The following is a 23,544-nucleotide window of genomic DNA, read 5'->3' as shown; positions in this document are numbered from 1 at the left end:
AGCATAGTTTTGTTTTGTTTTTTTTTCCTTCATAGCTTCCAGATGATCCTAAGAGAGCAACATTGCAGTGTAACAGTCATCCTGATTACAAGTGTGTACGCAAACTGGGTACCATCTATGGCTAGTTTTCATTCAGAAAAATGCCATTTAAGCTTATAATTAACTATGCAACTGGTCATAACTGTTAAAGATTTTGATATGATGATAAAGTATAAATTATAATAGTAAATATATACCTATATATCCACATATATTCAGTGTTAATAACCTATTTCTTGATGAAACAACTTTGATTTCTTGAACACAGTTGTGTGCTGAACAATGATCATCCATAAATGAAGCCAGAATCGGCAATGCTCTATAAGAGCAGTGAGTGGCTGCACGGGGATGAAGAAAGGCAAAAAGACAAATCTCAGCCAACTCTCTGAAGATTTGGGGGGCAAGATTCCCCAGTGTTTATTCTGCATATTGAAACTTTTTCTCTCATGCAGTGCAATCAGTGCATTTTCCGAAGCTATGTTTCTTCCTGCACTGACTTGTAGATATTTAATGGTCTCACCTAGTTTTCTTTAAACTGGCTGAGCTTGATATTGGTAGGTCTCCAATAAAAGTTTTTATTATTTTAAAATTACTACTTTTTCCCTTTTACATTCTCTAATTAAAACCAGGGTAGGGCTTCCCTGGTGGTGCAGTGGTTAAGAGTCCGCCTGCCGATGCAGGGGACACGGGTTCGTGCCCCGGTCCGGGAAGATCCCACATGACGCAGAGCAGCTGGGCCCATGAGCCATGGCTGCTGAGCCTGCGCGTCCGGAGCCTGTGCTCCACAATGGGAGAGGCCACAACAGTGAGAGGCCCGCGTACGGCAAAAAAAAAAAAAAAAAAAAAAACCAGGGTAGATTCCATAGTTTCCTGGTCACTTTTAGATAACAAACTCTTCACCACTTTTGTCCAATTTAAAACTCTATTTTCTTCTCCAGTTTGACACATTCCTCCTCCCCATTCTCCAGCACCAGCCAAGCTTTAGCTTGGGGGACTTGTGGTGGGGAGAATATTGTCTGCTGTTTCATTCCTCTTCTCTCTCTGTCTTTTAGTTCTAGCTTTTCTTGACTTTGGAGTGGGAAAAAAAGAGAAAGAGGAAAGGGACCCTCCCACTTGTTGAGTCAAGCAAGTACAGTCCCCTGTCTGTGGTCTCTGACTTTACATCAAGGCCCGCTCTGGGTTCACCGTCAAAGCTGGCTACCTCATCTGAGTGCATACCTTGGGTAGCCTTGCAGGACTTCCCACCAGGAGATCTGCCTTTGGCTCAACCTCTTCCTGCACAGGAGTGGATCACATTTAATTACTTCCATGTGTTTATTTGAACCTTGAGAAATTCACACATCCTTGCTTGGCCAGTTAGGGTGCAAAAATGGAGGCTGCTCCTTTGCTATCCTCTCTTTCAGCAAACCCTCTTTTAGAGCAGAAATCTAACCTGGGAATGAGGCAGTAGTCTCCCATTCTTGCACACATCTGAATCAGTGCATTTCTTTGAGCTTCCCTCCTCACTGGACTTTGCAAGGATGAGTGGGGATAGCAGATCCACTCTATCCCTCACTAAGCTGATGACTCATGACTCTCAAACAGCCCTTTCCTTCACACCCACTTGCAAATATATACTAAGGTCCAGGAGGGGAGATAACACTTGGTGTATCATAGCCATTTTGGCCTTCTCCCAATAAACCTCGAAGAGTTCTGTGACTTCCAGTTGTTTCTTTGGCTATTCTTAAAACATAGGATACCTGTTGTCTCTTTTCTTTAATCTTGGGTCTTGGTGGCCAACTCCAGGGCAATAAAGGGAGTTCCATTAAGCATGCTGATATAGATAGATGCTTTCTCGTCCAAAACCATTGATCCCCTGCCTATTTAGCCATCTTAGTCTTCCAGCTGTTACCACTAGAGCAGAGCTCAGTTTCCCAAACTGCCAGGTGTACTGCCTCCCTCACTGCCCTCAGCCATCGGACCCTTTGTCTGGTAATGTGTTAGATTTGTCTAGTCCTGTGTTATGTAAGTCTTTAAAAAAAGACTTGCCATTGCCCTATTGCACTCATTAGTGCATTTTTACTCAGAGAGAATTTCCTATTAGATACTCAAACAATGGCTGGACAGACAGCAGATGGTACATAAGCCTATTCACACTTTTAAATGAGTCAAAGAGTATGTTAGTGTAATAAAATAACAATAAAATTTTACCAGTATAACATAATATACATGTCCAAATGAACCAGGTCAAATTGTTTTTGAAATACACTTTGGGGCTTTTTAGGATCCATAGAAGAAAGCCATTTTTATTACTTTTATAGTTTTTTGATCTAAAATGTTATACTCAAATTGATCACCCATCTAATTCACCAGACTTGTCTCCAGATGACTTTTGTTTATTTTCAGTAATTAGGTTTGCCCCAAAGTGTCCTCAAGGTTAACGCTGGGGAGGTTTAAAAAATATGCTCCATATTCTAAAGGCAATACAAACAAACAAATGAAAACAAAAATAAAGAAAAGGGAAAAAGGAATAATATGAAACTTGGCGTATTCATTAATTTTTACCATAGCAACGAATAGCCCCAAAGTTTCAGTGGCTTACAGCAAAAAAGACTTATTTTCACGTATGCAGCATGCAGGCTGCAGACTTGCTGTACTTCCACTTGGCTGCAGTGGACTCCTCACAGCAATGCTCAGCTCTACTCTCTCATTCCAGCACTGAAGGAACATCCCCCAGCAGGGACACGCTGTTCTCGTGACAGATAGCAGAAGTACAAGAGAGCAGACCAATCCATGAGAGCACATTTAAAGCATCCCCATGGACTTGGGCATACATTTTATCCAGGCACATCCTGTTGGCTAAAGTGAGTCACATGGCCAATCCAGACAAGGAGTGGAGAAGTAGATGCTGCCTCTGGGGAGGCACTGGAAGTCACAGAGCAAACAGTGTGGTTGTATAAGCTTCAGGGAAGAAAGCATGGAGTTGGGAAAAATAAATCTACCACATAATGTGAACACAATGGAAAAATCATAAGTATGAACTGTAACATTCTGAACGACTGTTTTTGAGGTGGTAATAAATATTAGATATATAAATTGAAATATGGGGATAAAATTAAGTCAGTTACATACCTTAAGAGCCCGTCTCATATATTTAAGTGTTCTAAAAATGTATAAAATCTCTAGAGTATGGATTTCATTATTTTCTGAATTTATTCCCTTTTAATAGTTTTTTTTTTATTAGTTTCTGCTTTATAACAAAGTGAATCAGTCATACATATACATCTGTTCCCACATCCCCTCCCTCATGCATCTCCCTCCCTCCCACCCTCCCCATCCCACCCCTCCAGGCGGTCACAAAGCACCGAGCTGATCTCCCTGTGCTCTGCGGCTGCTTCCCACTATCTATCTACCTTACGTTTGGTAGTGTATATATGTCCATGCCTCTCTTTCCCTTTGTCACAGCTTACCCTTCCCCTTCCCCATATCCTCAAGTCCATTCTCAAGTAGGTCTGTGTCTTTATTCCCGTTTTACCCCTAGGTTCTTCATGACATTTTTTTTTTTTTTAATTCCATATATATGTGTTAGCATACGGTATTTGTCTTTCTCTTTCTGACTTACTTCACTCTGTATGACAGACTCTAGGTCTATCCACCTCATTACAAATAGCTCAGTTTCGTTTCTTTTTATGGCTGAGTAATATTCCATTGTATATATGTGCCACATCTTCTTTATCCATTCATCCGATGATGGACACTTAGGTTGTTTCCAGCTCCGGGCTATTGTGAATAGAGCTGCAATGAACATTTTGGTACATGTCTCTTTTTGAATTATGGTTTTCTCAGGGTATATGCCTAGTAGTGGGATTGCTGGGTCATATGGTAGTTCTATTTTTAGTTTTTTAAGGAACCTCCATACTGTTGTCCATAGTGGCTGTACCAATTCACATTCCCACCAGCAGTGCAAGAGTGTTCCCTTTTCTCCACACCCTCTCCAGCATTTATTGTTTCTAGATTTCTTGATGATGGCCATTCTGACTGGTGTGAGATGATATCTCATTGTAGTTTTGATTTGCATTTCTCTAATGATTAATGATGTTGAGCATTCTTTCATGTGTTTGTTGGCAGTCTGTATATCTTCTTTGGAGAAATGCCTATTTAAGTCTTCTGCCCATTTTTGGATTGGGTTGTTTGTTTTTTTGCTATTGAGCTGCATGAGCTGTTTATAAATTTTGGAGATTAATCCTTTGTCAGTTGCTTCATTTGCAAATATTTTCTCCCATTCTGAGGGTTGTCTTTTGGTCTTGTTTATGGTTTCCTTTGCTGTGCAAAAGCTTTGAAGTTTCATTAGGTCCCATTTGTTTATCTTTGTTTTTATTTCCATTTCTCTAGGAGGTGGGTCCAAAAGGATCTTGCTGTGATTTATGTCATAGAGTGTTCTACCTATGTTTTCCTCTAAGAGTTTGATAGTTTCTGGCCTTACATTTAGGTCTTTAATCCATTTTGAGCTTATTTTTGTGTATGGTGTTAGGGAATGATCTAATCTCATACTTTTACATGTCCCTGTCCAGTTTTCCCAGCACCACTTATTGAAGAGGCTGTCCTTTCTCCACTGTACATTCCTGCCTCCTTTATCAAAGATAAGTTGGCCATATGTGCGTGGGTTTATCTCTGGGCTTTCTATCCTGATCCACTGATCTATCTTTCTGTTTTTATACCAGTACCACACTGTCTTAATTACTGTAGCTTTGTAGTATAGTCTGAAGTCAGGCAGCCTGATTCCTCCAGCTCCGTTTTTCGTTCTCAAGATTGCTTTGGCTATTCGGGGTCTTTTGCTTTTCCAAACAAATTTTGAAATTTTTTGTTCTACTTCTGTGAAAAATGCCAGTGGTAGTTTGATAGGGATTGCATTGAATCTGTAGATTGCTTTGGGTAGTAGAGTCATTTTCACAATATTGATTCTTCCAATCCAGGAGCATGGTATATCTCTCCATCTATTTATATCATCTTTAATTTCTTTCATCAGTGTCTTATAATTTTCTGCATACAGGTCTTTTGTCTCCTTAGGTAGGTTTATTCCTAGATATTTTATTCTTTTTGTTGCAATGGTAAATGGGAGTGTTTTCTTGATTTCATTTTCAGATTTTTCATCATTAGTGTACAGGAATGCCAGAGATTTCTGTGCATTAATTTTGTATCCTGCTACTTTACCAAATTCATTGATTAGCTCTAGTAGTTTTTCGGTAGCATCTTTAGGATTCTCTATGTATAGTATCATGTCATCTGCAAACAATAACAGCTTTACTTCTTCTTTTCCAATTTGGATTCCTTTTATTTCCTTTTCTTCTCTGATTGCTGTGGCTAAAACTTCCAAAACTATGTTGAATAAGAGTGGTGAGAGTGGGCAGCCTTGTCTTGTTCCTGATCTTAGTGGAAATGGTTTCAGTTTTTCACCATTGAGGACAATGTTGGCTGTGGGTTTGTCATATATGGCCTTTATTATGTTGAGGAAAGTTCCCTCTATGCCTACTTTCTGCAGGGTTTTTATCATAAATGGGTGTTGAATTTTGTCGAAAGCTTTCTCTGCATCTATTGAGATGATCATATGGTTTTTCTCCTTCAACTTGTTAATATGGTGTATCACATTGATTGATTTGCGTATATTGAAGAATCCTTGCATTCCTGGAATAAACCCCACTTGATCATGGTGTATGATCCTTTTAATGTGCTGTTGGATTCTGTTTGCTAGTATTTTGTTGAGGATTTTTGCATCTATGTTCATGAGTGATATTGGCCTGTAGTTTTCTTTCTTTGTGACATCCTTGCCTGGTTTTGGTATCAAGGTGATGGTGGCCTCGTAGAATGAGTTTGGGAGTGTTCCTTCCTCTGATATTGTTTGGAAGAGTTTGAGAAGGATGGGTGTTAGCTCTTCTCTAAATGTTTGATAGAATTCGCCTGTGAAGCCATCTGGTCCTGGGCTTTTGTTTGATGGAAGATTTTTAATCACAGTTTCAATTTCAGTGCTTGTGATTGGTCTATTCATATTTTCTATTTCTTCCTGAGTCAGTCTTGGTAGGTTGTGCATTTCTAAGAATTTGTCCATTTCTTCCAGGTTGTCCATTTTATTGGCATAGAGTTGCTTATAGTAATCTCTCATGATCTTTTGTATTTCTGCAGTGTCAGTTGTTACTTCTCCTTTTTCATTTCTAATTCTACTGATTTGAGTCTTCTCCCTTCTTTTCTTGATGAGTCTGGCTAATGGTTTGTCAATTTTGTTTATCTTCTCAAAGAACCAGCTTTTAGTTTGGTTGATCTTTGCTATCGTTTCCTTCATTTCTTTTTCATTTATTTCTGATCTGATCTTTATGATTTCTTTCCTTCTGCTAACTTTGGGGGTTTTTTGTTCTTCTTTCTCTAATTGTTTTAGGTGCAGGGTCAGGTTGTTTACTCGAAATGTTTCCTGTTTCTTAAGGTGGGATTGTATTGCTATAAACTTCCCCCTTAGAACTGCTTTTGCTGCGTCCCATAGGTTTTGGGTCGTCGTGTCTCCATTGTCATTGGTTTCTAAGTATTTCTTAATTTCCTCTTTGATTTCTTCAGTGATCACTTCATTATTGAGTATTGTATTGTTTAGCCTCCATGTGTTTGTATTTTTTACAGATCTTTTCCTGTAATTGATGTCTAGTCTCATAGCATTGTGGTCGGAAAAGATACTTGATACAATTTCAATTTTCTTAAATTTACCAAGGCTTGATTTGTGACCCAAGATATGATCTATCCTGGAGAATGTTCCATGAGCACTTGAGAAAAATGTGTATTCTGTTGTTTTTGGGTGGAATGTCCTATAAATATCAATTAAGTCCATCTTGTTTCATGTATCATTTAAAGCTTGTGTTTCCTTATTTATTTTCATTTTGGATGATCTGTCCATTGGTGAAAGTGGGGTGTTAAAGTCCCCTACTATGATTGTGTTACTGTCGATTTCCCCTTTTATGGCTGTTAGTATTTGCCTTATGTATTGAGGTGCTCCTATGTTGGGTGCATAAATATTTACAATTGTTATATCTTCTTCTTGGATCGATCCCTTTATCGTTATGTAGTGTCCTTCTTTGTTTCTTCTAATAGTCTTTATTTTAAAGTCTATTTTGTCTGATATAAGAATTGCTACTCCAGCTTTCTTTTGATTTCCATTTGCATGGAATATCTTTTTCCATCCCCTTACTTTCAATCTGTATGTGTCTCTAGGTCTGAAGTGGGTCTCTTGTAGACAGCATATATATGGGTCTTGTTTTTGTATCCATTCAGCCACTCTGTGTCTTTTGGTGGGAGCATTTAGTCCATTTACATTTAAAGTAATTATTGATATGTATGTTCCTATTCCCATTTCCTTAATGGCTTTGGGTTCGTTATTGTAGGTATAGTCCTTCTGTTGTGTTTCTTGCCTAGAGAAGTTCCTTTAGCATTTGTTGTAAAGCTGGTTTGGTGGTGCTGAACTCTCTCAGCTTTTGCTTGTCTGTAAAGGTTTTAATTTCTCCATCAAATCTGAATGAGATCCTTGCTGGGTAGAGTAATCTTGGTTGCAGGTTTCTCTCCTTCATCACTTTAATTATGTCCTGCCACTCCCTTCTGGCTTGTAGAGTTTCTGCTGAGAGATCAGCTGTTAACCTGATGGGGATTCCCTTGTGTGTTATTTGTTGTTTTTCCCTTGCTGCTTTTAATATGATTTCTTTGTGTTTAATTTTTGACAGTTTGATTAATATGTGTCTTGGCGTATTTCTTCTTGGATTTATTCTGTATGGGACTCTCTGTGCCTCCTGGACTTGATTAACTATTTCCTTTCCCATATTAGGGAAGTTTTCAACTATAATCTCTTCAAATATTTTCTCAGTCCCTTTCTTTTTCTCTTCTTCTTCTGGAACCCCTATAATTCGAATGTTGGTGCGTTTAATGTTGTCCCAGAGGTCTCTGAGACTGTCCTCTGTTCTTTTCATTCTTTTTTCTTTATTTTTCTCTGCATCAGTTATTTCCACTATTTTATCTTCCACCTCACTTATCCGTTCTTCTGCCTCAGTTATTCTGCTATTGATCCCATCTAGAGTATTTTTCATTTCATTTATTGTGTTTTTAATCGATGCTTGATTCATCTTTAGTTCTTCTAGGTCCTTGTTAACTGTTTCTTGCATATTGTCTATTCTATTTCCAAGATTTTGGATCTGGGAAATAGAATCTTGGATCAGCTTTACTATCATTATTCTGAATTCTTTTTCAGGTAGACTGCCTATTACCTCTTCATTTGTTAGGTCTGGTAGGTTTTTATCTTGCTCCTTCACCTGCTGTGTGTTTTTCTGCTTTCTCATTTTGCTTATGTTACTGTGTTTGGGGTCTCCTTTTTGCAGGCTGCAGATTCGTAGTTCCCGTTGTTTTTGGTGTCTGTCCCCCGTGGCTAAGGTTGTTTCAGTAGGTTGTGTAGGCTTCCTGGTGGGGGGGACTAATGCCTGTGTTCTGGTGGTTGAAGCTCGATCTTGTCTTTCTGGTGGACAGGTCCACGTCTGGTGGTGTGTTTTGGGGTTCCTGTGGCCTTATTATGTTTTTAGGTATCCTCTCTGCTAATGGGTGGGGTTGTGTTCCTGCCTTGCTAGTTGCTTGGCATAGGGTGACCAGCACTGTAGCTTGCTGGTCGTTGACTGAAGCTGGGTGCTGGTGTTGAGATGGAGATCCCTGGGAGATTTTCGCTGCTTGATATTATGTGGAGCTGGGAGGTCTCTTGTGGACCTGTGTCCTGAAGTTGGCTCTCCCACTTCAGAGGCACAGCACTAACTCCTGGCTGCAGCACCAAGAGCCTTTCATCCACCCGGCTCAGAATAACAGTGAGAAAAAGTAGAAAGAAATAATTAGTAGAAGAAAGAAAGAGAAATTGAAAGAAAGGAAGAAGGGAAGTAAGGAAGGAAGGAAGGAAGAAAGAAAGAAAGGAGGGAGGGAGGAAGGATGGAAAGAAAGGAAAGAAAGGAGGGAGGGAGGGAGGAATGAAAGCAAAAGGAAGAGTGAATGGAAGAAGAGAGGGAGGGAGGGAGGAAGGAAAGAAAGAAAGAAAGACAGGAGGGAGGGAGGGAGGGAGGAAGGAAAGAAAAAGAAAGTGGAAAGAAGAAGGGTGGGAGGGAGGGAGGGATGGAGGAAAGAAAAAGAAAGAAGGAAAGGAGGAGCGGAGGGAGGGAGGGAGGAAGGGAAGGGAGAAAAAAAGAAAGAGCAGGTAAAGTAAAATAGAATAAAGTATGAAATATAGTAGCGTTATTAAAATTAAAAAGTAATTATTGAAAAAAAACACGGACCGAAAGAACCCTGGGACATATGGTGGAAGCAAAGCTATACAGAGAGAATCTTACACAGAAGATTACACATACACATTCACAAAAAGAGAGCAGGGGGAAAAATCAAAAATCTTGCTCTCCAAGTCCACCTCCTCGATTTGGGATAATTCGTTGTAAAAAGAGGAAAAGGGCGAAAAGTCTGAAATCTTGCTAAGTCCACCTCCTTAATTTGAGATAATTCGTTGTAAAAAGAGGAAAAAAAAGGGGGGGGGGGGAAGTCTTAAATCTTGTCCTCAAGGTCCACTTCCTCAATTTGGGATGATTCGCTGTCCATTCATGCACTCCACAGACGCAGGGCACATCAAATGGACCGTGGAGCTTTAATCCGCTGCCTCGGAGGCTGCACAGAGAGATTTCCCTGTCTCTGCTCTCACAGCTCCCGGGTCTCAGCCTTGGACCTGGCCCCGCCTCTGCGCGTAGGTCGCCGGAGGGCGTCCGTTCTTCGCTCAGACAGGACGGGTTTAAAGGAGCCGCTGATTCGGGGGCTCTGGCTCACTCTGGCAGAGGGGAGGGAGGGGAATGCCCTCTCCTCGCGCACCAGGCAACAAAAGGGATAAAAGTCTCTTGTAGCTCCAGACCCTTTCCCCGGACTCCCTCCGGGCTAGCACTAACCCCTTCAGGGTCTCTTCCTGCCGCCAGCCCCAGACCTCTCCCTGCGCTCCGACTGAAAGCCGATACCCGAGCCTCAGCTCCCAGCCCCGCCCGCCCTGGCGGCCGAGCAGACAAGTCTCTCGGGCTGGTGTGTGCCTGAGGGCACCGATCCTCTGTGCCAAAATCTCTCTGCTTTGCCCTCCACACCCCTGTTGCTGTGCTCTCCTCCGCTACTCCGAAGCTTTCCCCCTCCGCCACCTGCAGTCTCCGCCCTCGAAGGGGCTTGTAGTGTGTAGAAACCTTCCCTCCTTCACGGCTCCCTCCCCCTGGTGCAGGTCCCGTCCATATCCTATTGTCTCTGTTTATTCTTTTTTTCTTTTGACCTACCCAGGTATGTGGGGAGTTTCTTGCCTTTTGGGGGGTCTGAGGTCTTCTGTCAGCGTTCAGTAGGTGTTCTGTTGGAGTTGTTCCACGTGTAGATGAATTTCTGATGTATCTGTGGGGAGGAAGGTGATCTCCGCGTCTTACTCTTCCGCCATCTTCCTCCGGCTCCCCCCTTTTAATAGTTTTATATTCAAGTTGTTTCAAAGTGGCTTATTGACAAACATGTTGCAAAATAACTATTGATTGGAAATCACATTTCTGCGGACTTGGACCATGTAATGCTCCTTATATACAAAATTCAAAAGAAGTTCGGTGCTATATTTCTGAAAGAGCAAATCAGTATTCTAAAAATGAGCTAGTCATAGGAAACAGGTATCTTTGCAAGACGATAAAATGTATGAAGTTCCTCAGTTTAAGGAAATATTAAGTAAATCTCTCAACCAATGAGAAGTAAAATAAAGTTGTAAAGGCTAAAGAGATATATGCTTTTCACTTCTTAACACACTATTGAAACCTTAAAATTAAAAATTCCATATCAAATATTGGATTTCAGCCTTTATATGTCCCAGGGTTATAAATACACTTGAAGAAGTCACATTTTAAAATCCACCTGTGCTCACTAAGACCTGGTCTACTGAGTCACACATCTTACTCCCCATAAAGTAGCCACCAATAGAGGAAATGGAAAGGGGAGGTCCTGGAGTGACCTGAAATCACTCATCTTCATGTGTAGCTCAGTTTTCTTCTGGATGTTGTTTCCCCTCTTCACTCACAAGAAATACACAAGTGTGTAAAAAATTTAAGGCAAGCCCTAATTTGTGGGATATTGTGCTGTTGAGAACTAAAGTTAAGACCTACACTGAAGGGAGTCATGAGGCAAGGAGGGCTGGGTTGGCATGATTAGTCTGTTCTGTCCTGCTGGTAGACTGATGAAATGAGACCTATCTGTACTTTGCCTGGGCTTCCAGCAAGTCACTCACCATGGAATCAGAAGCACTTTGTGCATGAAGAAATGGAGAAAAGCTCTTATTTCCAAGGAAAATCTCCATTTCATGCTAGCTGGGGTTTGTGTATCTGAGTCCACCACTAGCTCCTTAATTTAGGCAAATGCCTTTATGATATCCTATAACAAATATGTTCAGTCACCTGGGTTATGTTTGCTTCTCTTCTTGCTTTTTGCCTCTGATACTCAACACTACCCAAACCTTTAATCAGCTAGATTTTATGCATTTATTCTCATTTTAATGTTGTCATTACTTACAGCCCATAAGACACCTATACAAAATAATATCAAGTGGAGCCATTCCTGGATCTCGCATACACTAGGATAAACAGGTCTCTGACATTTTGAGATTTACCTCAGTTTGTACGTGGTCACATCGTCTGCATCTTAAAAGCCCAATCTTTCATCACCAAGTCTTACTTCATATTTCTCAGTCCCTTGACCTGAACTTAAATAAAAGATTTTTTTTTTTGAATTTGGCGTAAGCAATTCTGTGTCTCCCAGTGACAGTGCCTTATGAAAAGGGTTTCTTTAATGCTTAAGGGAAAGTGGCTAGCTGTTTTCCACAGTCTTAACAAACAGAGGCAATGGGTAAAAACTACTACATGAGGGTTTTAACCACTTCCTGATGGTGAAGTTCATTGACGTAGAATTGGCTAACTCTCCACCCAAAACTGCATAGTCCAACTTTCTCTGAATTGATTAAAATTAAAGGACATGTTAATTTCACTCATCAGTTAAAGTGACTGTGTCTAAAGACACAGGAATAGACTAACTGACCTCTCATGGTCATCTATAACACAGTATGATTTCAATTCTGCAATTTGTAAAAAACTTTAAAGTTGGATAAAAAGCCATAGAGCTTGAACCAAATCTCACCAGGAGAGCATGTCATCATGGCAGGAATGAGAGTTTGCATGAGGTATGTTCTATAAGGAAAATAATCACAATGGAATACACTGAGTTTTCTTCACTTTTAAATTTTTTAAAACACAGTCACATATTCTCTCTGCAAATCTCCCCTGCTCTGTTTTATTTTGAGCAAGGAATCAAACTGATTTTTTTTCCCTCGAATCAGCTGCTCATGAGAGAAGCAAATACATTTCTCATAGAATAAGAATTGAGTATTAGGAATACTAATTATATAATTTTGACAATTCCTATGACTCCCCACCCCTAAAATATATTTTTTCTTTAAGAATTTTAGTAAAAAGTTGACTTTGTGCAGAATAACCTTTCCTTTTATCATGTCTATAGCAGTCAGGTGGTTATAGAGTTATATTTATGTACCAGAACAGGTTTTAAATATCTTTAAAAACAAGTAACTCAATATTCAAAGTGTATGAAAATGCTGGCAAGCATTGTTACGGGATATAGAAATACTCTACCCATCAATTCCCTACCTCCACTGAAAACCAAGTAGACTGTACAATGGTATATTACCAAAGTCCTCAAAACACTGTGAAAATCTCTGAGGTATAATTCTGTATAAAATACCTTGAAGTTTCAGATGTGGATGCTTTCTTTGGGGCTTTCCAATTCATAATCACATAACACTCGTTTTCTTAGAGCCTCCAAATAATGGTGTGATACATTTATTGCATCTGACATTTCAAAAATCTCACCATAGCGGTGGGTTTGAAAACTTTTCATTGTCAACTACTCTTCTTACATTGAAGGTATAATTATAGATGGATTATATTTTCCATCAATACATCTTTAGACCCTTGAGGTTTTTTTGTTTTTTAGTGCTTTCCAGCATTATTTCCAGCATTATTATATTTCCTTTGGTAAAGTAAAAGAGGTGCTAGGAGATAAGTTGGCTTTGTAATAATGCCAAGGGAACAAGCCCTTACCTTAAAAAAAAAAAAAAGCCAGGTTCATTCAATTATTTTTTTTTTCAAAGAAGATGTTGGGTGTAGAAGTTTATTAATTAATTTATTATTTATTTTTGCTGTGTTGGGTCTTCGTTTCTGTGCTAGGGCTTTCTCTAGTTGTGGCAAGCGGGAGCCACTTTTCATCGTGTTGTGCGCGCCTCTCACTATCGCGGCCTCTCTTGTTGCGGAGCACAGGCTCCAGACACGCAGGCTCAGTAGTTGTGGCTCACGGGCCTAGTTGCTCCACGGCATGTGGGATCCTCCCAGACCAGGGCTTGAGCCCGTGTCCCCTGCATTAGCAGGCAGATTCTCAACCACTGCGCCACCAGGGAAGCCCTCATTCAATTAATTTTTTAACTCAGATGTGTAGGAACAGAGAACATAGAACAAATGAAAATAGTGTGTTTCTTAGAGTCTCTGTAGCACAATACATATTGGGCAGAGATGCAAAATTAGGAATGCAGAATGAAACTCATCTATATATATTTTGGCTGCTAGGCATTTAATCCTTTTTTTTTTCAGTATTTCATTCTCACAATAACTTTCTTCTAGTCCTTTGAATGATAATTATTTTTCAGAAGAGAAGAAGATTAGAGACAGGTTAAGAACTAAAGAATCAATCAAAGAGAGGTTAACATTCAAGGGAATCAGTCTTTTATTTCAGTGTTTTAGGGCATAATAAAAAGTAAAGTTTAAGCATGTTGGAATTAATTTCAAGGCAATAGAAATTGTCACATGGCAGAAAGCGTAATCAAATAATTGTCACTGCTCCATTATCTAGCGAAGTATCCTTCCCTTTTTTTGTTCTATGCCTCCCGTGTTCGTGATACAAGCGGACTGCCAGACAGTGACAGAAGTTGGCTTGGGGAGGCTGCAGGATACAGATAAACTGATGTTTTTTACTACTAGTACATACTTTGTGCTAAGCCCTTTCAAATTAGAATAGCATTAGCTTATTCTATATTCCATACAGCTCTATGGAGTCAGAGTTATTTCTTTATTTTAACCTCAGCCCGGTTAAGTAACTGGCCTAACTTACCTGTAAGTTGTAGGGCTGAGATTTGAATCCAGAAATGCCTGAAAACGAAAACCATGCTCTTGCCCTTACAATATCTTCCTCCAGGTAATCAAAGGGAGGTGTTGGAAGAAAGAGCAATACTTACATATGTGACAGTGTGGAGACATTATTTTTTGAAGAAAAGCAGAAAAATGTGGGGTTGATGGTTGAGTTGCCATATAGTGTAGTGACTAATAAATACCATTTCTAAAATGCTTTGTCTGTATTTTAATAAGAAGTCAAATATATGCTCTTAAGATAAGTATTTGCTATAGAATTTAAGAAGCCTGAAAGAGGAAAAAGTGCACTGTGAACTGAAATGAGAAAAGGAAGGTCTCTTATTGATTCTTCACTCTTGGAATCTCATTAACTATCAGGTGAAACGATGACTGCCAACAAATAAACAACATTTTCCCCAGCCTGGCCTGTTAAACTGCCCAAAGCCACCACATACAGATTAGTCTGAAACAAACTTATTGTTCCTGCCAGAGGTGTTTTAAAAATCAGCTTTAGATACAAGAATTTGTTTTCTCTCTTTCCTTCAGGCTACTAAAGGATGCACAGAATGAAGCTTATTTTAAAAGCTGGTATCAGAAGCTATTGGCTGCTCTCCAATTCTGTGCAGGAAAAGCCTTGAGTGATGAGTTTTCCAAGGAAAAGAAACTCATCAAAATTCTGGGAGACATTGGTGAAAAAGTCAAATCAGCCAGTGACCCTCAAAGACAGGTTTGTTGCGAAATCAATCTTCATGTAATAAAGTTTTGTTTTATTTCTTAAACCTGGTTCAATTAACTTTGAATTTCATAACACAGAAGGTAAATTCCTTGACTACACTGTCATAAGACACTTAAATCAATTCTTTTGATCAAGTTTTTTTTCAATTTACTATCCTAATGTTAATGATAATATCTATCACCAGGACATGACTTTTTGATCTAAATAGCCATGTAGCATAGACAGTACCTGACAATAGACCAATTTAAAGGCAATTTGATTAAAATGACCAGATGAAGTAATTTGCTCAGAAAGGCAGCACAATTCAGACTCATGGAAGAAGTACACAAGGGGACTTTTCAGAGCACCCTTGTCCAAGGTACAAAATCTAGGTCTAGATTTTTCTCACACTGCACTGATCAAAGTCACATTTTTAAAGACTTTTTTTTTCCACAACAAATTAAGTGAATTAAATAAAAGAAATCAATAGTGGTGTGGATAGTACTGAATAATACTTTTATTCTAACATCCATGGACGATAGTCAAAATATTGTGCCTCTTTCATCACTGATTATAATAATGGATCTGGCTGTTCTTTTTCTTGCTCTAATGGAAGAACACTTGCTCTTTTTAATTAACTGCATTACTAGTTCCCTTCACTGATATAGATCATTAAGTAGGTTCTCTTAAGTTCAACATTCTAGATGCAGGGAGATAGTGGACATCCATTCACTGTATTAAGAATTTCATTCAATAACAAGTACTTACTACAGACTAGGAGTTAAGGATAGAAAGATGCCTAAAACATGAATCTCGTCCTCAAGGGAGCTCATGGTTTCTCTCCACCCGCTGTTTAAAATCAACAAGACTTTTCAACAAAATGATATGAAAATAGGGAAAGGATCCCAGAATTTTTTCCTAGCACAAGATTTTTCTTGCAGGAAGTCACTTCATTTGGTAGTAATGCCAGAAGCTATGCTACTTCACCTACCTAGGAGAAATTGGAAAATAAAAAGCATAAGCAGGGACTTTATTTTTAAATGGGAGACATATAAACTCTGTATGCACAGAAGAGCCTTAAGGCTAGTATTATAGGCAATGCAAAAAAAAAAAAAAAAGTTCTCTGATTTCTCCATATTACTGCAAAATCATTAATTATTTTCTAATGGTAGACAAAAAGTTGAAAGCAAGTAAAATAAATTTGGCTTAAAATTTACAAAATTTGTGTATAGGTTTGGTCTTTATTTCTTATGTTTTAAAATCTCTCATGTATTTAAGATGCATGCTACAGTTAATACAGTGCCTTTTTGACTATTTACATCATGTTCCAGTGATACTGACATGATTCTCTCAGATAAATGCATTTCTCTCACCTTGACTGGCTGTTCTTGTGATAACACCTCTTCACGTGAAAATAGAAAGAGAAAAAGAAAGAGGTGGGAGAAGCATTTATAATTTCTCACAAGTTGCTGTAAGCTTTTTTCTTTTCTTTTTTTTTTTTTTAAAGCCCAGTTAAACCTAACTATATGAAGTGAAGAGATTTTAGTTAAAGAGAGCAGAGGTTCCCCTCCATGGTGCTCTTCAGGCAAATCGAGGCATAGAAAAGACAAAAGAGGAAGACAAAAAGAATGCCATTGTGGAGCTTGGCCTCATTTCTCCACCTTGTTTTGCTGGATTCTGGGAGCAGTAGATTCTATTATTTGGCAGTGAACCCGGAGTAAGAGCTAAGAAACTCTTGAGAGTTAGTTAAACACTATTAATCTGATATCCTCATTTTTAGAATTGGGCTTAAACAGTTTTCAAAGTAGGCTAAAAGGAATTTTTTTTTAATTTTGAATTATTATTATTTCTGAATTATTGTTTTTCTCCTTTTTTGTGTCAGGGGATACACAATCCTAAAGGTGTCATTTGTGGTCTCAGACCTTCCACATGTACAGAGGACTATGGAAGGGAGTGAGTCAAGTATCAGAAATACACTTATTGGCATTTAGTAAACTATTTGTTCATATATATTACTGCTTCTGACATTTATCAATGGTCTATAATTATCTTTTTTGTCATTATTTTGTCTCCTACTCTATGTAAATTTTTTTCTAAAAAATATTATACTATTAAGTGTAAACCTTGAGAGTTACAAACTAAGATTTCAGGGAACTATGATAAATGGATCATGTTAATAGTTACTTAAAGCAGGGGTTGCAAGTTGGTGGGTTACAGGTCAAGTCCAACCCATCGTGTTTCGTTTGAACAGAACAGTGCTTTGTTTTGGTTTTGTTTTTAATTGAATTTAAAGTTCTTCAGAAAGGACACGCAACCTTTACTTCCCCATTTTCCCCAGTACTCTCTATTGTCTTTAGCCTGCTGCCTCCTCATATGTGGCTACATCACCCACCTGACCCCAAAGCACCCAAGTGTGCAACCCCTGAACTAAGGAGTTTAATCAACAAAAGAAAATTATAACTTGAAGGAAAAGTCCAGTTCTTTTCAGTTTTGAAGATGCTTCTTCTAATGATTTTTCACAGGAGGTACTGAAGAAAGAACTTGGCAGACTAGAAGAATTCTTTCAGTATACAAATACCTGTCACCTTCCTCTGAACCCTGCCCTATGCATAAAGGGAATTGATGGAGATGTAAGTCAACATATTCAGTAGATAAGTTGAGTATTTTTGTTTTGTATTGTTTAGTTCATTGGATGTTTTTGAAATGGCAAAAACAATTTATAAATTGTTACTGCAATTATTTAAGAAAAAAGTAATTGAGTCCCATCCAAACTGTGTGTGCTCTATTTGATGCACTGTGACCAGTTGGTATCACATTAACCTCATCAGATATTTCATTGGTTTAGAAACACACTAACCACAGTTCAGTGGAAAAAAATGAAGACACTTCTCACTGAATTGATTTCTTGACTTATTCAAAATGGTTGATTTGGCGACCCCATGCAGGCTGGTTTAATTTCATGCTTATTTAGATTATGTGCATCCCCATGCCTAGGACACTAGTTTATCATTAGCTATAACATCTCAGTTTTTATTCAATTTAAAATTCATTGATGCTTATGAGTCACTGTGCCATATGATATGTTTGTGATTTTACTCATGCCTGGAAAACCCTTCCTGGCATTGTTGTACTCACAAACTCCTTCTCTTCCTAAGTCTCTATCAGCCACCCTTCTCTGACATAGAATCATTCTTTCTCCATGAGCTTTATTATATTCCTTCTCAAAAATCCAAGAGTAGAAGACTCTAATAAAGAGGATTGGTAAGTGAGATTTAAAAATGAAGAGGTTAAACTCTCATGAATGCACAATAAGTGTTACTTCACTAAAGTCGGAATACAGTCAAGAAAAACAAATTTAATAATTAGGAGAAAAATCAGACCATTAGTATGAATAGAAAAAGTTTTACTAGAAGCTTAATACTGTCACCTTTACAATTTTGCTGCTGCAAGGACACCCTACAAATTTTCCAAATATGCTGCATAGACGTATTTTGAATAATAACAAAATAAGGCATCAATTTTATAAACTGAGATATGTCTATCTGGGCTAAAATCCAAATCATCACTGATTTAAAAAAATTGTGTGACCTTTTAATCATTAGCCGTATGCACTGATTGATGCTAAAGATACATTTCAAAAACACAGAGCATCTTAATGTAGAAAGAACAATATATCAATAGTTCATTGAGTCCAGATGTTATTTTTTATTTCTGCTTTCTTGGTTTGTCATTGTTGTTTAAGGAATAAAAAGATTGTTTTCAATTAAAATTACATATGCGTTGTGGCTTGTGCAGGCCTTGGTGATGTGGGGCACCAGCTCTAGTGGATCGTTGCTGTGAGTGTCCAGGTGAGCAGGCCATGCCGGCAGCATCACCAGTTCAGGAGTCATCACCCAGAGTTCTGTGGCTGGGACCACACTCCTTCCCTACAGCAAACTGCAGCCATCGGCATTTTCCCTGAGGCTGGGAAGTGCCCCAAGTAGAGCCACCTCTTTGTCCCACCTGCTCTGGTCAGCTGTGCCTGTGCGTACAGCAGTGAACAGGGAGGATGTGGAAGGTGACGCTCTCACCTGCAGAACATGTTAGTCTGTCCTCCAGTCCTGCTGAACAACGAGGAGGTCTGAAGGGACGTGCATCACATAGGAAGGTGCAGTAAATGCAGCAGAGTTCTAGTCAGAACCCACATCTGGTTGCCATCAGAGGATCCATACTGGGAGTGTCATGAGTGTAGTAAGACCTTCAGACAAACCTCTCAGCCAGTGGTTCATCTGAGAACCCACTGAGGGTACAAACCCTATGAATGTGAGAGTGTGGGAAGACTTGTCATCACTCCTCCCATCTCACTAAATACCAGAGACTCCATCACTGGGAGAAACCTCATCAAGGTGACGAATGTGTTAAAGCCTTCACTCCACGTTCCCTGCTCATTGCTCATCAGGTAGCCTGTACTGAGGAGGGGACTTCTGAGTGTAACGAGTGTGAGGCCTTCATGCAGTGTAGAACCGTTTTCCAGTGTCAGACACTTCACACAAGTGAGAAACATCATGTTCAAGCGAGTGTGGGAATGCTTTCTGTTCCATTAGAGACCTTGCTGACCATCAGAGAGTTCACACTGGGGAGAAGCCTTACAGCGGTAAGGAATGTAGTAAGGCCTTCAGTCAGAGTATATGTCTTATTTGACACTGGATCCTCCATGCCAGGGAACAAGCACATACATGTCGGCAGTGTAGAAAAGCCTTCAGTCAGACCTCTCAACTGGTTGACTATGAGCAAACTCATACCAGAGAAAAGCCTTTTGAATGCGGCATGGCAAACGTTCAGTATAGTAAATGTCTTATTTTATATCACAGACTTCACACAAACAAAAGCCCTCTAAATGTGGAAAAGATGCAGTCAAAACTCATACCTCATTACATACCAGAGAATTCACACTGGTTAGAAGTCCTATGAATGTAGTAGTGAGTATGGGAAGGTCTTTGTTTATAGCACCAATCTTACAGTACATCAGAGAGCCCATCAGGGGAGAAACCTGATAAATGCAGTGATTTTGGGAAAGTCATTACCGAGCTTATCGTGCATCAGAGTTCACTCTGGAGAGAAGTCCCGTGAATGTAGTGAGTGTAGGAAAGCCCGCATGTATAGTCAGCATTCTATTTTAATCACCATCAGTACACTACACTAGGGAGAAGTACTCAGGCCTGGCTCAATCCATTCTTTAAAGCATGGGTCTCCAAGACAGAGAGCAAAGGTCTTAGGTTTGGTTAAACTTTCTTTATAAGAAGAATTCTCACCCCTGTCTCTCCTTGGAACCACTAATCACAATGGACCATTTCCTGTTTCACTAAGGGGTAGATCATATGAGAGAGTGGGAATAACTGAATGCAATCCTTCTCCCCTCCTGGGAAAGTAAAGACCAGACATTTCATTTACTAATAGGTTTCTTTTCCTTTTTAAAAACTGTTTTAAGTCTATTTCACTAATTTTCAATTTTCAAGACCAGAGGTTCTATCTTCCTTTCTCCATTCTAGCTTTTCTTATCTTCCTTTCTCTATTCCAGATTTTTTATCTCACCATTTACATAAAATATCCTCCAAGACTTTGATTCATTCTTTCCTGTCTCTTGGTTATGGCCCTCCCAATCCACTTTTAACTTCTACTCTAATCTAAGGTGTCCTTGTTTACCTTTTTCTACCTAGCAAACCTTTTCTTTTACCTGTTTGCCAATCTATGTCTTTCACAATCTTCAAATTTAACTCATCTCTGAAAGACTCTCTTCTTCAAATGCTTCTTCATTCAGCTGTGAAATGCATGCGTGTATACATTCATACCAACTTTTGCAGGCTCTATGAGAGGTGGATATGGTGTCTCTTTCTATTAGCATATAGTCAATGCTTTTTGCATGCTAGTTGTCAAATGTATAGTATTTTTGCCATGACTCAAAAAATATACTGCATGTGAAAACCAAAATATTAAGCAATGAAAGCAATATAGCTGTGAGTGATATAATTGAGAAGAGGGGCTAAACCTTGCCCTCAGCCTTTCTTAGCCCTTTGTCTCTTCCCTGGACTTGGCATACCTCGAAGAGATCATCACTCTCCCACCCCAGCCCCCAGAATTGAATGAGGAGAATTTGAAAACCGCTAAACTAGACTCTGGCCTAATACAGGGTTTCCTAATTCAATACCATGACAGAAGGTCATATGTCCCCTGATTGACTGATTCTTGCAGCGGGAATTCATTACTTAACAAGCAGCCTCATCCTTTTACTATAAAACTCAAATTGATTCAGTAAACAAGGGTTTCTGTTTGCTTAGGGATTAGGTTAGATTTATGTTGATAGATTAAGAAATAGATCCTTTCCTCTCAACTTTACTGATTTCAGACTTATCAGAAATAATGATATTCAAACTGATCCTTCAAAATATATTGATGTCATATTTTACTCAGTTGATGAATTGAAAGTATCCTTTTCCTTTCTTTAGTATTGATTTATTCTTGGCTGTCAACATGAACTCTCTAATAACCTAAAGACATACAGCCTTTTAACACTCAAACAGTTGTAAGCACATAAAAGGAAAATAATGGACAGTAGTCGATATCATAAAACTGAAAATAGAAATGTAAAGTAAAATTGAAAGAAACGAGAATAGGAAATATATGTTGTACTGTTACTTGTAAAGATAAGAAAATGTTCATTAGCAAAAAGTGAAAAAGAATGCGTTAATCTTTTTGAAGTACCTGATTAGTGTCAGACACTGTAACATGTATTTTATATCCATTAGCTCATATACCTATTACAAAAAAATGTGTGAGGTAAGAGTTTTATCCCGATTTTACAGTGGGATACAAACATTTAAGTAACTTGTCTTACAGCTGATAAGTTACAGAGGTCTTACAGCTGATAAGTTACAGAGTCCAAATTTGAACTCAGGTCTTTGTTAATTCTATATGCATGTTTCCTTAAAGTATGCTGCAGGGCAGAAAGAATGAAAAGGAAATATTTTTTTAAATAGCAATTTCATCTTTTAGGTATTAACTAACTAGCATAAGCATAATACCCACATACTACTTAGTTTATTTAAACTCCCTACACATCATCACTGTTTAGTGAGAAAAAAATGTAGTTGAAGATTTACAACCTGCCGAAAAGCTGGCATTTTTAGTTTACAAATAAAGGCTTTGGTTAGTAGACTAAAGTATTTTTTTAAAATAAATATGTTTCTTTGTTCCAAAGTGTGAGAATTATTCATATGTGTTACATTTGCTCATATAACAAATTCTGCAAGGGGCCATGATTGCAAGGAAACTGTTCTTTTTGCTTTGTTTTGCTCACCATTTTTCTCTTCTTTTTGTCCCGTAGGCATGTTCATATTTCACATCTAATGCTTTGCCATTGAAGATTACTTTCATTAATGCTAATCCAATGGGCAAAAACATCAGCGTCATTTTTAAGGTACAGTAGCCCTCCTGAAACATCAAATTGATTCCATTGGTAGAACTATTGATTTATTACTCACAAAAAGAAATTATTATTGCCCTTTTCCTCTGGCAGCAGCACAGAAGATTCCAGTTATTTTTGATTCTGCATTTTTACAGAATTATAATACATGTCAAACTATGATTGGCAATAAATCAAACATTACTGGCTCAAAGCCAATGAATCTTCAGTGCAAAACTCCCGGAGGTATGTTTCAATAAATGAAATAATGCAATCACTTTTGAGTAATACAGAAAGCAGAATTGTGGTAAAGTTCCTAGGGGGGAGAGTCTTCCTTTGGTCTAGATACTAAGTGCGAATCAAAATTAGCTGAAACTCAAATGATATGATTTAGCATAAAATTCTTATCTGTAAGCACTTGCTTATTTTAGTAATTTGCGTTGTTGTCTTCTTTTTAAATAAAATATAAATAAGGGCCATATCAGTCTTTGTCATGAATCCCGTGGGACAATAGAGTAAAAGGTTAAGAGTAAAAGTCAAGTAGGAAAAAGGGACAGAAAAAGGAGCTGTAAGTAAAAAGTAAACATTTGCCAGTCGTTCAATTAAATTTGATAAGTTATTCAGCCAAACCAGACAACAAGGTCGCAGAGTGGAATTTTTGTTAGATTCTGACTAGTTTTGAAGATAATGATTAACACAACTATACTTTTGCTGTGATCTATGTAAACCTCAAGCATTAATGTTCCCCCGGCACTGCATTTTTGGTGAAGAAAAAAGAAGAACACAAAATCTCATCTTGGCATAGTTTTCTGCATATAATTTAGAAAGCATTTTCAAAACCAAGCCTCTTATTAGTTAAAAGCATAGAACTGTCCTTCCCCTTTGGACATATTCCATGTCCTTCACCTATGCTAGAAAAACACCCCTTTATCATTTCTTATTATTATCAAAGGCTGTTCACTCTGAAAACTTCTTAACTGCCTTCATAACAAGAGAAGTCAATGATTCAAAGTCTGATGAATTATATGTGTGCTATTTATACTCCCAGTCAAGAAGCTCTTGGTAGTCTAACTGTATATCTGTGCATAAATTTATGG

General features: G+C 38.5%; 1 protein-coding gene across 6 annotated transcripts in view; it reads left to right on the top strand.

The window, feature by feature from the left end:
• The window catches only part of PIK3C2G (phosphatidylinositol-4-phosphate 3-kinase catalytic subunit type 2 gamma), a gene marked incomplete at both ends in the record, with an annotated part of 352,092 nt that overhangs the window by 170,808 nt on the left and 157,740 nt on the right, over positions 1-23,544 (top strand). For all 6 annotated transcript variants that reach the window (XM_079715212.1, XM_079715210.1, XM_079715209.1 and 3 more), the window contains 3 exons: positions 14,841-15,021; positions 17,532-17,639; positions 22,370-22,462. In XM_079715212.1, coding sequence (XP_079571338.1) covers positions 14,841-15,021; positions 17,532-17,639; positions 22,370-22,462 — 382 coding nt within the window. The remainder of the gene's footprint in view (positions 1-14,840; positions 15,022-17,531; positions 17,640-22,369; positions 22,463-23,544) is intronic.

Source organism: Hyperoodon ampullatus (assembly GCF_949752795.1).
Source record: "Hyperoodon ampullatus genome assembly, chromosome: 11".
NCBI lineage: Eukaryota > Metazoa > Chordata > Mammalia > Artiodactyla > Ziphiidae > Hyperoodon > Hyperoodon ampullatus.
This window is presented reverse-complemented; position numbering and strand designations above follow the sequence as displayed.